Source organism: Tachysurus fulvidraco, chromosome 4 (genome assembly GCF_022655615.1).
Source record: "Tachysurus fulvidraco isolate hzauxx_2018 chromosome 4, HZAU_PFXX_2.0, whole genome shotgun sequence".
Classification (NCBI taxonomy): Eukaryota; Metazoa; Chordata; class Actinopteri; order Siluriformes; family Bagridae; genus Tachysurus; species Tachysurus fulvidraco.
The window spans coordinates 11,112,815-11,129,977 of record NC_062521.1 but is presented as its reverse complement, the minus strand read 5'-3'; the positions used below and the strand labels follow the sequence as shown (position 1 = coordinate 11,129,977).

At 42.6% G+C, this 17,163-nt stretch overlaps 1 protein-coding gene across 2 annotated transcripts in view; it reads right to left on the bottom strand.

Moving 5' to 3' along the window:
• Positions 1 to 17,163, bottom strand: part of lrpprc (leucine-rich pentatricopeptide repeat containing) — a 46,703-nt gene that overhangs the window by 16,035 nt on the left and 13,505 nt on the right. For both annotated transcript variants that reach the window (XM_047812271.1, XM_047812272.1), the window contains exons 14-25: positions 16,743 to 16,812; positions 15,936 to 15,963; positions 15,318 to 15,375; positions 14,391 to 14,497; positions 14,203 to 14,280; positions 14,054 to 14,110; positions 13,710 to 13,823; positions 13,477 to 13,607; positions 13,110 to 13,195; positions 8,251 to 8,458; positions 2,282 to 2,406; positions 1,058 to 1,164 (exon numbers count right to left, since the gene is read on the bottom strand). In XM_047812271.1, the coding sequence (XP_047668227.1) occupies positions 1,058 to 1,164; positions 2,282 to 2,406; positions 8,251 to 8,458; positions 13,110 to 13,195; positions 13,477 to 13,607; positions 13,710 to 13,823; positions 14,054 to 14,110; positions 14,203 to 14,280; positions 14,391 to 14,497; positions 15,318 to 15,375; positions 15,936 to 15,963; positions 16,743 to 16,812 (1,169 nt within the window). The remainder of the gene's footprint in view (positions 1 to 1,057; positions 1,165 to 2,281; positions 2,407 to 8,250; positions 8,459 to 13,109; positions 13,196 to 13,476; positions 13,608 to 13,709; positions 13,824 to 14,053; positions 14,111 to 14,202; positions 14,281 to 14,390; positions 14,498 to 15,317; positions 15,376 to 15,935; positions 15,964 to 16,742; positions 16,813 to 17,163) is intronic.

Genomic DNA, 17,163 nt, shown 5'->3' with positions numbered 1-17,163 from the left:
AGAGATGAGTTTACAGAGAACAGACTGCAAGGGTGAGGATAACCAAAAGTACTTGGAGAACGCAGAAAAGAACAAAAGCAGTTTAAAGACAATCTTAAAAGACAACAGTTTGATCAAAAATATATCACATTCTATAACAAACATCCCTTTAGATCACATTAAGAAAGGGAACGCCAAACTGCTATTTTGATGCATCCCTACTAATATAGTAGCACACGATTAGGTAGTTATGTAGGAACATCTGTATAACTCGACACACTAAATCTCTTTTCTTTGCATACAAATCAGGACAGACTTTCAGCATCAGAGTAGAGGAGTCCAAAACCAAAAACAGCTACTTCTGCACTGAAAAGGGCACCGAACATAGGGAAGGCAGTTATTTTTACAATGTTACACCGAGCATAGCGAATATGTACAGTTCTACAGAGGGGGTGAAATTGTAAGGCTTGACTAAATAAATATTATAGTGGTTTTGTTAGGGCTGTTTCTCAGAGGAAGAGGAGACTCATGAGACATCACGACTTCTATAAAGCTGCCCCAAAGCCATTTCAAACATGTCAGGAGACTCAAAGTCGGTGGTGTTCTAGAGACGCTGAAAGATTGAGAGAGGAAATCCTCCGCAGACAATTAAATACAAGCACGATATGCAAGAAAAATCCATTTGCAGTGCTCATATCTCAGAGTAACAGAGTCGAGAGACGTTAACCTGGGTAAGACTCTTGTATGAAGTGTGTGTGTGTGTGTGTGTGTGTGTGTAAGAAGAAAATGCTTGAGTGGACCACATTTGTGCCCACTTAAGAAATAAGGCTCAACACCTGAGCACTTAGGGGAAACTTCAGCAAAGAGCACTTGTGCTCAGACTGCTAATCAAAGCTGCCCTTTTCATAATCACCCTCGTACTGTTGTGCACGCTTGTCTCCTCTTGCCCCCTGCTTTGCTTACTGCATGGAATGAATAGCTTAATTTTGGCTTTGTGGCCGAAGTCGTTTGAAAGTGGAAATGACTTTGTAGCTTTACATTAAATAACCGTGCGCTTCTACAATGCCGGCGTTCTCACCTCTAGGATTTTGCGTGCCTCCTTGTAGCGGCCCGTCTGCAAGAATGCGAAGTAAAGATCGTAGAGCATCATCATCTCACCACGCTCCTGGCTCACAAAGTCCATAGCTGCAGAGAGTGTGAGAGAGAGAAAGAGAGAGAGAGAGAGATAGAGAACAATCTATAGGAGTCTGTAAGAAAATCTTAAAAAAAAAAAAAAAACAATAATAATTTTGCAGCCTGAAGATAAGACCCTCAATGCAATCACACTCAATCAGGCTTCAACCAAGTGTGTGTGTGTGTACGTGTGTGTATGAGAGAGAGGGTGAGCGAGTGCTTTCAGCTTAACTAAAATGCATCTGTACACACAGCGAGTGTATGGACATTCTTGTGCTTAGCAGGATGCTTCAAATCACTTCATCTACCTACACACACACACACACACACACACACACACACACACACACACACACACACACACACACACACACACACACACACACACACACACACTTCCCTCATTCACTGGAAGACTTCAAGCACTTCTTCTGCACATCCACTGGTGCACTTCACTCTTACTTCACTCACACACGCTGTCAAAGCCTGACAGGGATTTGCATCTCAATAGAGTGAATAGAGCAAAGAGATAATTCCACCAGAATTGATTTCTCTATTCAAAGGCACAGATTTCGGTTAGTTCGCTTAAAGAGAAATCGCATTAACGTGTGTTTGGGGAAGGGCCACGAGGTTGCTGTGTGTCTAAGTGACAGTGGGGAAAGGTTAAGGTGGGTATGGGGGAGTGGATGGATAAAGTGGTCCTCCAGCCCAGCCTAGAGGTCTCACATCCTTAATACTCCAAACACACTCGGCTCCAAACAAAAACATTAAACCCTCTCCGTGGCATGTACGAGGGCACGGATCATTAAATACATGACTGGATAGGTTTTTCAACAAGACCCACTGGAGGCCTGGGTCTCTCTCTCTCTCACACACATGGTAACAGAAATAAAATAAAAAAAGGCACAGATTCATATACATCTGCTCATTACTGTTTTGTCAGAACTAATATTCTGAGTTGGACCACACTAACTTTTTTCAATCGACAGTTCTCAAAATCCTCTTTTCCATAGCTGCTTCAACAAAATGTGTGTGCATGCTCTATGTGATGAGAAAGACACAGGTAACAAGTTCTGGATTTGGAATTAAAAGTGATGGACAGTACGGTCTTTGTGTGTGTGTGTGTCACCTTTTTGCAGTGGCTCAGTCTCTCCTTTCTCCACTAGGTGACAGATGATGTCATGAATCCGGGGCATTTGGTTGTACTGCTTTTGGCACTCCATGCTTGCTTCCAGAGCTCCAATCACATCCCCACTGCCACACACACACACACACACACACAAATGACAAGGTTATTAAACTTTATCACTGAGACTAGATTACTAAAAACATGTTAAAGAGTCATGAGACTTATAAAGCAGGGATCATAATGCATGATAATTCATTATATGTAATGTATGATAAGAAAGAGAGCTGAATTGGGGGTGTGGGGTAGAGGAGATTTTCTGAGTAAGGACACAGGCATAAGGTCAGCAGCCTTCCCCAGCTCACTCAGACCCCACCTTCCTCTTTCAGCCCTCACCTCCTACTGGGCTGTTTGACAGAACAAGGCAACAAAATTAGATCTACTCCATGTGCTATATTTCTCTCCCTCCCTTTACCTCTTTTTCTACCTCCCTCATTCTCCTACAGCCTAACAAAGAGCTGTGCGCTTTCCTGACAGAGGGGCTGATGGAGGGATAAAGCGAGAGGAGCAGACGAGAAAAACACCACTCCGATCGCTCTATTGTGACTGCAATGGCAGGCATCGAGTGATTGGGTAATTACCATGCCAATCACATCGAGGTCAAAGCAGTGAGGGCACCGGCGGGGAGGGGGCATGTAGGGTGGGAAAGTGAACCACTGGGGTTTTAACAGGTATAATTTCTGAGGCGGGCACAACCCTTGAAATTTTACAGCAGGGCAGGACGAACGCGTCTCGGACAGGGGTGACCTCGCTAGTGGACTAAATAAGAGGAGAGGATTGAGCCTGGTCCATGACACCTCCTCTTAGGCAATCGCGCTTAATTGAAATGAAGGGCGGCAATATTATTCATCAAGCAGGAGTCAAGAGTCAATTCAAAAACACGCGGCAGCTGATTGAGCAATGCACTCGACAGAGAGAGAGAGAGAGAGAGAGAGAGAGAGAGAGAGAGAGAGAGAGAGAGAGAGAGAGTGTGAGAGATATTGGGGCACAGAAATGGCAATTAAAATATGACAATAAATAGAAGCAATCTAAAAAATAAACATTTAAAAAGTTTTCAGTTGGAGCTAAAAATGTAGGTAGTTTTAAGAAATGTTTTTTTTTTTTAAATCCCCACGATAATACACTAAATCACACCGCTCTTGCTTTCTAACACCCATTCCATTCCCAAATGAACATCCAATTCATATCTAATGGCTAAGCACCAACTTTTCTGAGAAACCTTCAGAGCCATCAACAGGATATGAAGCCCACCAAACTGCAATTACCCCCCTCTACCAGCTCTAACCACCCCTGCCTCCAACTACGCTCCCCTTAGGGGGAGAAAAAAAAAAAGACTTAACCATGTTGAAGGCTTCATAATTTCCCTGGATACAATTTAGCTGTCAGTGGCGTTCAGCCTTTACTGCAACATGTACCCGTTAATGTCACCAACTTTGCATGTCAAGCACTTTCCAGCCAATTAAGTCGCAGGAGAATAAAAAAAAAAAAAAGCATGAGTGAGTGCTTTGCGCAGAGAACCTGAAGAATTAGACAAGAAAGCTCATCTCATCCCTCCTCCTTCTCCTGGCTCGTCTCCTCTATCTCTCGCTCATGCCCACCTCCTCTTTTGTTCCACAGACTGGCACCCATGTTATCATCCATTCCACGTTCTTGAAAGAGGAGACCACTAAAACATTGGGCTTTTTTGGGAGGGAAGCTATTGTTAAAAAAAATATATACATGGTGAACTGTGTGCGCCTGTGTGCGTTCGCTTGACAGAGGACTGACACTAAGATTTGTGATCCACGGTTACGTTTCTGCCACAGAGCGACATGACGGTTGTCTAGCCGCATGACATGTCATGTCCACCTGCATATCCTGGCTCCTACTACCACATCCTAAAACACTCCCCTGACACACACACCTATGTGCCACTTGCACATCTAAACGTGTTTAAGTAGCACTCGTTATTATTATTAAAAAAAAAAAGTGCCAGACTTTTCGTGCCCAGATGACAGCACTGTTCTCCTCCCTGCCTGTTACTGTTACTACATCCCTCCCAGCCCCCTTGTGCAAAGAAAAAGAAAGTTCCTGTCACATCCCTTTGTTCCACTAAAGCAAAAGTATGGGGGGGAGACGGATGGATCAGGAGCGGCGCTTGTGGTCGGCGTGGCGACGTGCTGATGGCTGTCAGAGTTAATCCCATAGAGAAGCGTTCATTAAGTCATTATAGCTGACATACTGACATGCGCGGCTTTGTTCCCCTCCGCACCGCTTTCTAAGACAGAGAGGAGAGAAGGATGACAGAGAGGGGAAGATACAGCTAGAGTGAGGGAGGGTTGATGAAAAATCAGAGACAGACTAAGATGGGGTGGGGCCACAGCGGAGACTTTGGAAATAAAAGTTATGGGACGAGGGTGGGTTGAAAAGACTATCACTTTGCGCTAAGGGGGGAAAAAAAATAAATAGATCATATAATATGATATGATTTGATGACGGTTTCACAATACATAAGAGGTATCATGATATTTACTGTCGGGAAATTTGATTTATGGTAGTAGGAGTTACATTTATTTTAACCTGAACATAAAATAATGTGTTTAAGGAAGGGATGCACAGCTCAGTCTCCTGGAACAAGCAGATTTCATGTCCTCAGTTACTACTATACAAAATTGCTCAATGGACAATTACCTAATAATAACAAACAAACAAACAATCAGCCTTAAGACTAAAACCACTTTTCTAATAATGAGTAGGCGGGCCTACACAAATCAGATTTTTTGTCCAGCACATCCCACTGATGATCAATCAGACTGAGACCTGGGTAAAGTGGACTCCTTTGGCAGGTTTCTCAAACCATTCCATGAACATTTGCACGTGTGCCAGGAACCACGAGTTTTACATGTCCACATGAATGCCCAGAGCATCTCACTGCCCCTGGAGCCTTCTTACCATACTACATATTCTAGTCTTCACTCTTCACCCCTCAAACAGATCAGTGAGACTTGGGAGCCCATGATCCTGTCACTAGTTCCCTGCATGTCCTTCCCCTGCTGAAAAATCCAGCATAAACCAGCATGAATTCCATGCTGGTCCAGACTGGTTTTTACTGGTTCATGCTGGTATAGTGCTGGTATAAATGGGTGGTCAGCATAGTCATGGTGTTATCAAGCAAAACAGGGCTGGTGTAGCCGGTTAACTAGTATGATCTTTCTGGAATGAGCTGGAATGGGAACAACCTATATTTTTGCTTGTGTATGTTTCTATGTAACACATTAATATAAGATTAAAACAATATATTGGAATATATGTAATTATAAGTGTGTTATTTCTTTTGCTCTCTCTTTTGAATAAAGAACTGAAATAACAAAGCTCAAAAAGCTTTGAATAACAAAGAATAAAAACATTTAAAAATCGTTCGTTAGGGATTAAAGTGTCTCCACAAATTAAATATAGTAATACCAACAAATGTTGACTTCCCGGGCTCCATGAGGGAAGCAGCATATAAAGCATACAGAATGATGGTTTTTGAAAGATATATATATATATATATTTTGAAAGATATTTATATATATATATATATATAAAATCTATTTGTCTAAATTAAGAAGTTTTTTTTAGTAAAGCGGTAATGTGAAGAGATATTACCCAGCATCAGCGTTGCTATGCAACCTTTAAACTATGTTCACGAAGATAAATGTAGTTCCTGCCCTTTCCAAAAATATATCTCACAATGTTTTCGACTACAATATATATCTTACAGTGTTTATCAAAATTAGTACAAGTGCACGTGTTCCAGATCATCAGGTTTTTGCCACCATAATTAGGATTTTGTTTTGGGGTAAATAAAAAGCTTCCGCTTCTACAAGACGAATCTGCTGATCACTGGGAATCAGAATGTTTGCATACGTGAGGTACCTGGATGACTGCTGCACGGCAGTTGTTTCAACTAGCGAAATTAAGGACTTTAACTATGACATGTTTGACCAAACTCAGGTTTATTGGGTAGCTATGATGGAAGCAAAACTTCTTCAGGGCACAAATACTAATGCTTAAAAGGTATGTAACTTAAGCAGTGGCTGTTTTATCGTCTTGTTCACTGCACAATATAAACAAATGAGTGATGTATAGTTTTGTTTCTATAATTTTTCAGAGAATAAAGAAGACAGAGCAGGAGTTGTCTAAAGGCAAACGACTCTGGGTAGTACCTCTTAAAAAAACATGGTCATCGCCACCACTACAACTTGTTACTCGCTAAAAGAGGACCAGCATACCACAATCCCAAGCTGGTCGGCCAGCACACCAGCATCCCAGGCTGGTCGGCCAGCAGACCAGCAACCAGCACCTAATGCTGGACCAGCACACCAGCATCCCAGGCTGGTCGGCCAGCAGACCAGCAACCAGCACCTAATGCTGGACCAGCATACCACCATCCCAGGCTGGTCGGCCAGCAGACCAGCAGCCAGCACCTAATGCTGGACCAGCACACCAGCATCCCAGGCTGGTCGGCCAGCAGACCAGCAACCAGCACCTAATGCTGGACCAGCACACCACCATCCCAGGCTGGTCGGCCAGCAGACCAGCAGCCAGCACCTAATGCTGGACCAGCACACCAGCATCCCAGGCTGGTCGGCCAGCAGACCAGCAACCAGCACCTAATGCTGGACCAGCATACCACCATCCCAGGCTGGTCGGCCAGCAGACCAGCAGCCAGCACCTAATGCTGGACCAGCATACCTCCATCCCAGGCTGGTCGGCCAGCAGACCAGCAGCCAGCACCTAATGCTGGACCAGCATACCACCATGCCAGGCTGGTCCCAGCATGCAAAACATACCTTATGCTGGACCAGCAATGCTGTTTTTTTTTAGCAGGGTCCATGGCCACTTTTTGTCACTTTTGTTCATCTGTCAGTGGTTTCAATGTTGTGGCTGACTGGTATATATTCAACATAATGTGTGTCATGATGGTGAGACAACTCTATGGTTTAACTACAGGATGAGATACATGCTCCTGAGTCCTACCACCTGCTACACTATACACATGAACCATATCGCGATCTCCTTCAACGCAGAACGATTTTTACTAGTTGGCTCAATTAATTCATGAAGGAGTCGGTAAGGGTGTTAAAATACAGAGCACACTGGCATACAGACATATGACAAATCTGAGAAAAGGGCACTCTAATGTATTCTATGACAATATTGAATACTATAATGCATCACTGTATCCTTGACCACTATAACATAAGAACACATTAACCCTAGTCAGATTCAGCTTAGATGTGAATTCTCATCCTATCTGGTTGCCAATTCAATGTGCATTGGTGTGCGTTTGTGTGTCTGAGAGCGAGCGAGCTTATCTGCGTCTCTGCCGAGAGGCGCCCGGTTTCCCCGTGTTTCTTCCTGCTAATGAACCAGAGTTAAATTAGAAAGCTTATCGTACACGAAGCAGCAATTAAACCTCGCACCGTGCTGGTGTGTTTGCGCCACTCGAGTGACAGGAAAACAAACAGTCTTGGAAGGGGAACCGAGTGAGCCTGTGTGCGTGTCTGGGTGTGTGTGTGCGTGCATGTGCGTGTGTGTGAGTGCGTGTTTACTAACACCATGTAAACCCATGTATTCCCCAGTAGGGAGGAGGGAGGCACTTACGCGCTGCACTGCGTGTCCCTGACAAATCCAGCAATTAGCACAGGGCGCATAATTAACATGCAAATGAGCTGATCTTCTTAAAAGCAGCTCTCGTGAATAGACCTCAAAGGAGACCGGGGCGGGGCTGAGGGGCCAGCTTACAGAAGCTTTTTTTCCTCCTTCTAGTGAAATTTGCAATTTAGCCGATTTGGTCTTCTGGATTTAAATCACTGCGGTCCAAAACCATCCTAAAGCTGTCAAAGTTTGGAAGTAAATCCTACTCTTTTTCAGGCTGTTACACTCACCTCTCCAGGTAAGCAGAAACAAGTGGTGAGCAGAGGTTGCTGGTGGGCTTGACCAGGCCTAAGGTGAACACGGTATCCTGCAAGCGCCGAATGGTGGCCATGTCCCCCTTCAGAGCAGCTGTGTTGAGTATATGGAACAACCTGGTGGCCGTGGTGTCCAACATCCGCACATTCTTCTCCTTCATTTCTTTCAGGATGTCCACGGCCTCTGAAAGAAGAGCGAGACAGACAAACAGTCAGAGACAGAGACATGTGCTTGCCCATTGTGGTAGAGAGAAGATTTGGTGGCCTAATGGTTAAGATGTTGGACTATCACTTGGAAGGTTGAAGGTTGATTACATCTCATTTCATACAACTCAGCCATTGAGGGTTAAGGGCCTTGCTCAGGGGCCCAGCAGTAGCAGCTTGATGGACCTGAGATTCAAACTCACAACCTTCCAATCAGCACCTAACCATAAAGCTTTACTATACATGTTCTGCACTACACATTTAAATCGTGAGCGATGGAGAAGGGAAGACATTTATGTAAAGCTTGTTGATTAGCTAAAGAGGTTGTTTGGGACTCTAGAATCTATTCATTACTTAATTTGTTTTCCAAAGGCTTCTGTTCAGGTAAAAGGAGTCTAGGATGCTTCAGCGGCTCTTCCTCAGCAAGTTCACATCTGTGACAGGAAACGGAGCTGTCCCCTGATGGGCCTGCTGCTGATACATGCTTTAGTGCCAGAGAGAGAACAAGGGAGGGGAGGAGGTGATAAAAGGCCCCTTAGATAATTTCATGTGGGGAAAACAAACCGCTATTAAAACAACATTTTACACCCAGCGGGAATGCAAATGCTGGCGTATAATGCCAATACGCCGCTAATTGCTACTTGCATTTCTAAACGAGACTCCAATTACCGGGCCCCCACAATAGTGGCTTGCTTTTTTCGCGCCTCCCTGTGAAAGCATCCCGGTAAATTATAGGTGTGCGGCGAATGCCCGGCGTGAACCTGGTGGGCCGTGGTCACAGGCCCGCTGCTGATCACACAGCGTAATGGAGGCTTTTTTTTTACTGGGAGATGCTCCCATCTGGCAGAGGGCAAGGGTCTGCCGCTCACCAGCTCCACAAACCCATCTTTCCACCTCAACATCTGCTTTGTCACCAAGCCAGATAATTAAGATGTGTTTACGCACTGTTTAGAGGCTCGCTAATGGGTTGATACCGATAGGGCCTGTTTGCACAGACGATACTAATCATCCAAAGCTGGATTGCAGAGAAGAGAGATAGTACGGATGCCTTTCCTGAAAATACCTTTATCGGAGCTTCTTTTACGTCCAAGTCTATCATGCGTCTTTCAAAGTAAACGCTCGCCCCAGTTTTTACCTTACACATCCTGTCACAACGTTTCAGGAAATTCGCCAGTTGCCTTTCATTCGCTGTTGGCGTTTGATAAAAGACGTGTGTCACCATCAGATTTGAGCAGCGAGGGCACATGAAAGGAGGCATCAACAGATGTGCCATCCTATCCTGTACAAGCGCTATAAAACTTAGAGGTTTTCTTGCATTTGCCAAAGCCAGACGCTTTCCATTCTCTCTTCGGATTCTCTTCAGGAAGAGTTTGAAAGGCAAAACATTTAAAAAAAAATCCATGTCATGTGAAAGGGCGTTATGACATGCTGGAAAATGTCTCCAGTGATTGGAAGAATAGAAACTGAAGTGCTACAGGAAAGTAAGTTTCAACTGAGTTTTGCATAATCTATGCTCTAACAATCTATATTCAAAACAGGTTTGCTTGGATTGCAGTCTGAATTAAATTGGAAATCTCAACAGAACATCACTGTCCTGAGTGCCCAACACACACACACACACACACACACACACATATTCTTGTGTGTCTCTTCAGCTCCCCCTAATTTTGGTTCTGTTGTTATGCAAATCCCTGTGCCCGTTCTCTTAGCTGTCAAGGGTGGAAATGATGGGGCAAAAGAAGATTCAGTTAAGCTACGAAAGAGAACCAGTGGCAGGAGACGGCAGTAACATGCTGCGTTTAAGAGCTTGCTTTAGTAAGATTACATTCTGCTCACTCAAGACCACTCAGGAGAGAAGTGGTGTTGTATCAGGAACCCAGCGGTCGGTTGAGTTTGATCCGATCTAAAGTCGTGATGTGGTGTCAGGTAACAGTTGGATATAAATTCACCTAATAAAGATTAAGAGTCGTGTCAGATACACGCTACCGGGTGTGATCCCATCAGGTCGTCGCTAAAATCCTGAATTCGGGCCGGACAGGTCGTGGAGTGAACGCGAAACAAAACAGAAGGCTTCTGATATAAACAAAACTGATGTAAATAAACATTCCCAATAGCTCAGGAATTCAACATCCCCATGTTGTGCTTGTATCATAAAAAACAAACTTCCCATCATTCTACAGGAAAGCTGTAAGAAGGCACACTCCCTCTTTGAACCGTTGCCATCTGGTTGACGCTACAGAGCCCTGAGCACCGGACTGGCCAGACACAGGAACAGTTTCTTCCCTCAGGTAATGCATCTGATGAACACTTAACACACACTATTTATTTAAAACATATACTATGTATATTTCAAGTGAACATTTCACACTTGTACATTTGTACACACAATTTGTCTATATTCTAAATGTCATTCTGTTACACTGTGGAGCTTCTGTCACTATAACAAATTCCCCGCATGTGAAAGCATTCCTGGCAATAAAGCTCCTTCGGATTCTGATTTATACACAATCCACTCCTTCAATCTGATCCTCAACGGCTCTGAATTCCAGATGCACAGGCATGAGTCAAAAATCCCTCCACCCTAGAGAGTGGCTCAAATAGGAGAACTTCTCAGCCTTCTCCAGCATGGACACAACCACTAATCAGCTGGGCTGAGAATGGATCTCAAGCATACATATGGGATAAACGTATTCCACACACCCAACAATTCACCTCTGGTCTTCATCCAGAAAGACTCCACTCTCTCACTCTGGAGTGAGTGAAGAACAAGTGTGGAATGGAGAGAGAGAGAGAAAGATAGAAAGAGAGAGAGTTAAAGTGGGAGCTGGATGGAGAAAGAAACTATGAACAATGAGTACAATGAGTCATGATCTCCAAGCAGGGCTGGTTGCAGTACCAGAGCACTGAGGTGTGTTAATGTGGGAGACAAGCCTGTCTGTCGTACACTGGTGGGCTAATGGCCGCTTGCTAGTTCTGACAGACATAAACGCACACGCTCGCCAGTGCTCGCCACACACACACACACACACACACACACACACACACAACACGCATGTGCGTCCCTCATTACCCACCTTCGCCCGAATTCACATGTAAATTCGCGAGTGTGTGTGTGTAATGCACAATTCCTTCCCCCGTAACCCTCCAGTGTCCTCCTCCCCCTCCCTACCCCCCATCCCCCCAGCATGATATGCCATTAGTATCAGGACGGATTTCCGTAATTCTGTTAAAGTGGCGCCAGTCCTGTAATTTTCCTCCGCTCTCTGACAGCTGGAGTCTGTAAGGGGGGCCCAGAGTGACACACATGGTGAAAAGGAAGTGTGAGGATATATTTTCACCATCACTGCATGCACAAAAGCAAAGAGGAAACACTTTTATTGTAATTATGTCGTATATGGGCATGAAGAAATCCACCATAGAATTCAGATAATGGCTGATTAACATGGCCGTCCTGAGGGACGAATGCCTGAAGCTCCACAACTGTTCGCACTAAAGCATAGTTATTGAGAATTTAAGCCAACAAGGCACTTAATTAAGCAAACCAAGAAAGGCGTTTCATGTAACATACAATTAGTATGAAATTTGTCCACTTCAATTTTTATCTTTTTTTTTTTTTCTCCTCCATGGTTATGCACAAAGCTATAAATTACTTAAGTGACATAAGACATCTTAAGAAAAGATCCTCCAGGGGTCATTGGGTCATTGATAGTGGTAATGCTGTGGTGTACATTCATTCATTCATTTTCTACCGCTTATCCAAACTTCTCACGTCATCGGGCATCAAGGCAGGATACACCCTGGACGGAGTGCGAACCCATCGCAGGACACACACACACTGTCATATTTCACACTCGCACTGTGTTTTTAAAAGATTATAGCTCAGGGAACTGAGATGGTCATGATAACGGTTTAATGACAACTAAAGCAAACTTTTGTGGTACAGATCTCAAATAATTTTCATGATCTCGGTCCTGCTGGAAGATCCAAATATGACCCAGTTGTTACCCCTTAGAAGAGGCAGCCAGAGTTCATTTAAAAGCTCAAGGTACGTCATGGAGTCCACAAGGTTCTCAGGGCCTTTGGGGGGGAAACACTGCTCCACAGCTCCTCCACTTAAACAGCAGTAATTCAATTATTTTCCCCTTTTCTCTCCAACAGTCTTTATTGCCAAACATCTCCAGTTACCAGGTACAAAGTTCTACTGCTTTGATTTATAGCTGGTTGAACGCAAAGACTTTCTTGTGCGAAAAAAAAAAAAAAAGGCTCATTTACAGCCCAGCTTGTCTGAAATTCTTCATTTTTATCTTAACAATGGATAGAGACGTTTTCAGGCATGTGGATGATTTTTAGTCAGTCAGAGTTTAATTTAAGAAGGTCAGTACACTCGTCTCATTTCGTTTCTCTAATCTACCCCAAATTCATGAATGAGTAAAGGAACATTTTCTTAGTCACCTAACACTAGTATGCCAATGAAAGTAAATGGATGGTCATGGATTACTCAGATTCACTTGGAGTAAAACATTCAGCTAATTAGAATATACTTTTGTTGATAGAAAGACTAACCAGGATTTTCTTCTTCATCTTTACCACAGGTATCAATACTACTGACGAATACCATATGATGGACTCACCTTCAATCCTGCCATGTTTGGAGAGCACCCTGACCAAGCTCATGTACTTGTTGGCATCCAGCGTCACCTCTGAATCCTTACGAGCTCTAGACAGAAATAAATGCACAAATATATGTTATAAAATCCTTTTCATTGCATTTAACGCTATTGATTCGGGTCTGAAACCCCACTGGAAATGGAGGACGTTTTATTTAATAAAACCTTTACCTCTAACTATTCTCGGTACGTTACACCGAGCTGATGATAACGTTCATTGCCTGGAAGATTAAGTATCACGATGGTCATTTGTGTGTGTGTGTGTGTGTGTGTGTGTGTGTGTGTGTGTGTGTGTGTGTGTGTGTGTGTTTTGGGTCCAAGTTAATCTTACAGCTCTCTCTTTAGGTTAAGTGCTTCCTCCGGGTTGTCGTGACGACAGCACAGGTTGATAAGCAAGGCATAGCAACTGGCAGTCATTTCATTCTCATACTGAGGTTTCAGCTCCAGAGCCCGGGCCAGGTTCTGAGGAAAGAAACACAAAATTTTACCAAATACAGTCAGACAAAAATAGATAAAGAAATAAAAAAAATTAGGCAGTGCGGAAGCGAAAACATTCCCTCTCACCTCCTCAGCACAGAGTGCAGCAATGAGCTGCCTGAATGCATTTCCAACAGGCTTCCCCTTAGATTTCAGCTCTTCCAGCTTTCTCTCTTGAACTCCTAGCTTCCCTTCAAGAACCTTGAGACCCAAAGCGAAACTCATTACAACTCATTTATACTCTAATGAAATTCCAATCCCATAATCAGGATTCATACATGGCTCATTTGGAGTGATTATTGTTGGTGATCATAATCGGTCTCGTCTGCAGACCATAATACCAGAGGCAAAATACCAAATAAATGAAATTTCTTTAGATTTATTTATATCAGGAATTTTAGCTTCAACCTTGCCAACATAGAAGCGCTTACCGTAGACTCAGAGCTATCTTCGTCTCTCGTTTGTTTATCCACAAGAACAAGAACGTCCTGCAGAAAGAGGTACAACAAGATGTGCGCATTCGATCCGATAACCTATTTATTTAAAAACAGATTACTAAACTGAATTTGGGAAGCCGTACCTTTATTAGCTCCGGCAAGTGGTAGGAGTTTAGGATGTTCCTGATTCCTCTGTAGATATTCACATGAATGATGATGTTCTGAAAAGACAAGGTGCAGGCAAAACAAAACACTTATCTTCATGTACTGAGCATGGTGGATGAAAATCATGCTCAGTGATGTTTAGAATAAAGAGACTGTAGACACACACCATACTGTTGAGCTGACTGAGGTACTCTCTCAACATCTCCTCTTTGGCCTGGACCTCAGTCTCGGTCATGCCATCAAACAGGTTAAAAAGAAAGTAGGCCGTGTTTTCTGGGTTGAGAGAGAAAAGATGAAATCTCATTAACCTTTGTGATTTCATCAACAAAAACAAATTCCAGGTGGGAGTGTGTATATTAGTGTGTATCGCTGAGAGAGGCAGATTTGCCAGAATCTCAACTGAAGCGTATTATAATGTGTTGTGGAGCTGACAGCCATGCGCGAGCACACACACAGACACACACACTTTACTCAGAATAAAGTCAGCAGCCTGAGACACCTCAGAATCCATAAATATGCCTCAAGTTACAGACTTCCTTTCCATTGTGCACACACACACACACACACACACACACACCTCAAAGTGTCTTGATCCGCAGACAAAAATAGTTGTGTGTATCAATTAAAAAGACGTTCAAAAAATTTTTTTTTATAATTATTTTGGAACATTAATATGTTTAAATGTTTACAGTCATAGACAAGATTACATCAGCAATAGCACAACAAAAGAATAAACAGACTGCATAAAATTTTATCATGAGAGTTTCAGATATGATTATTTACACACAGAAATTGTATTCTTTTCATGAACACAATTTGTTCTTGTTGGTTTTACAATTTTGCATTTTATATATATATATTATTTATATATTATATTAGATTGTCATCAATTGAATTCTAATAAGAATTCAATTTGTCATTCAGTTAACATTCCAATAAGATACAACCTAATATTTGGTAGCAGGTGTGTGTGTGTGTGTGTGTGTGTGTGTGTGTGTGTGTGTGTGTGAGAGAGAGAGAGAGAGTGTGAGTGAGTGAGTGAATGAAAGAGAGAAAAAGAGTGTAAGTGTGTGTAACAGAAAAAGAAGTATACCTGCTCGGTCTGCCTCAGTCTGACCAAAGCGGCTATCTTTATAGAGAAGCTCTGTGATCTGAAACAAGAAATCATCAAGACATTTATTTATAGGTCAAAAAAGTAAAATGTGGTCAGTTAGAAAAGAAAAAAGAAAAAAAAAAAAAAAGTTACGTATAACTTACATAGAAATATTACATTTCTTAACAAACCATGATTTCATTGCTTGATCTTAATTTACACAAGGTGTAATTACTAGATTACTAGACTGACACATATATGATGGATTGGAGACAAAAGGTGAAGCGGTTTGTATACCGGAGGTCGACGGTTCGATTCTCAGCTCAGTCAACGTTTCTGTGTTAACTTTTATTCATGGCTTTAATAAATACGTGCACAAACTAGATTGGATGGAAGACATGTTTATGTTACTCATTTTAATAGAGCATTGAAATATAGGAATCAATGTACGCATTTAAACTAAATACATTCACTAGCATTTATCCAGTGTAATAAAAACCTGCTCGCAAACAGCAGCCAACGCATTCTTTAAAAAACTCTAACCAACTAACGTATCTGACAGGGAACGTAAACTCAAACGGAAGCTGCTGAGGGGAGCCAAATGGGCCAAATGCATACCTTAGCCATGCTCGTCACATCTTTTGACCTGTAGGGGGCAGCAGAGGATCACAGATGTTAGGAATAACACAGCTGCATGTGCTTGTATAAGCAAAAAAAAAAAAAAAAAGCACAAATGTAAGATGATTATTTGTAAATACTTTAAATATAATTAAAGTAAGAATGGGAATAAAATATGCCGGTGTTACAAACAGCCTATGAAAAGCATACAAAATGTCATAATATATATTTGTTTAACATATAGCATACATGATTGGCATTAGTTTAACAAAACTGCACATCTGCTGCATGCATAAACACAGTGATGCAATGACTGAGGAAGAATTTAATGAGTTTGTGTATACACTTGTTATTGTGTGTATGTAACAAATGTGTACTGTTTGATGGCGACTCGACTATAATAAAAGCTGTCGGTCACCAACGAGACAGAGCCCTGACTTTCCCTTCTAATCTCCTGACATGTCCAGTTATACTTACCCCACAACCCCATCATACCACTTGTGCACACACACACACGCACACCACACACACCGTTCTTGTAGAATTATAATCAATGCTGATATGCAGAGATACATTCAGACAAAGTGATGAACGTGTGTGCCTGTGTGTGTGTGTGTGCGTGCGTGTGTGTGCGTGTTTTTATATCCATGCTAAGGTTGTGTGACTACATAAATGCACATACTGCATTTAGGTGTTTGAGCCATTACAGAATGACCAGAGGTATCATCCATATGCATGAAGTGAAAGGAGTGTTAGTGGGTGTATGGCCTTGGGCTGAAAAACAAATGCATATGCTCTTGCACTTACCCCCTAAAGCCAACGATCAGGCTTCCTCTGAACAAGCTCAGGGCAATGGCTGGAAAAGAGGGTGAAGACACTGCAGAGACAGGAAAGAGACAGGGGTCAAGAATTGTCCACGAGCTTTAGAGTCTGCTACGTGCTGGTTTATAATGACATCATATCACAGTGCTGTCAAAATCTCGACCGTATAGACTTTATAGAGTTTCTATAGTAATAGATACTTGTTTGGCAGATGCCAGACAAACCGATTAATAAACTGTGTAATTGTTGATAGATTCTCAGTATTTTTGGAAAGGTACTAATGACACAATCAGCTGTGATGAGGCAAAGTCCACGAACAAACTGAGCTACAGTTTAATAACTGCATGAGAGGAAATCAAAGAGGCTCTAATTTAAGAAGGCATTTGCAAGGGTGCCAAGGGTTTGC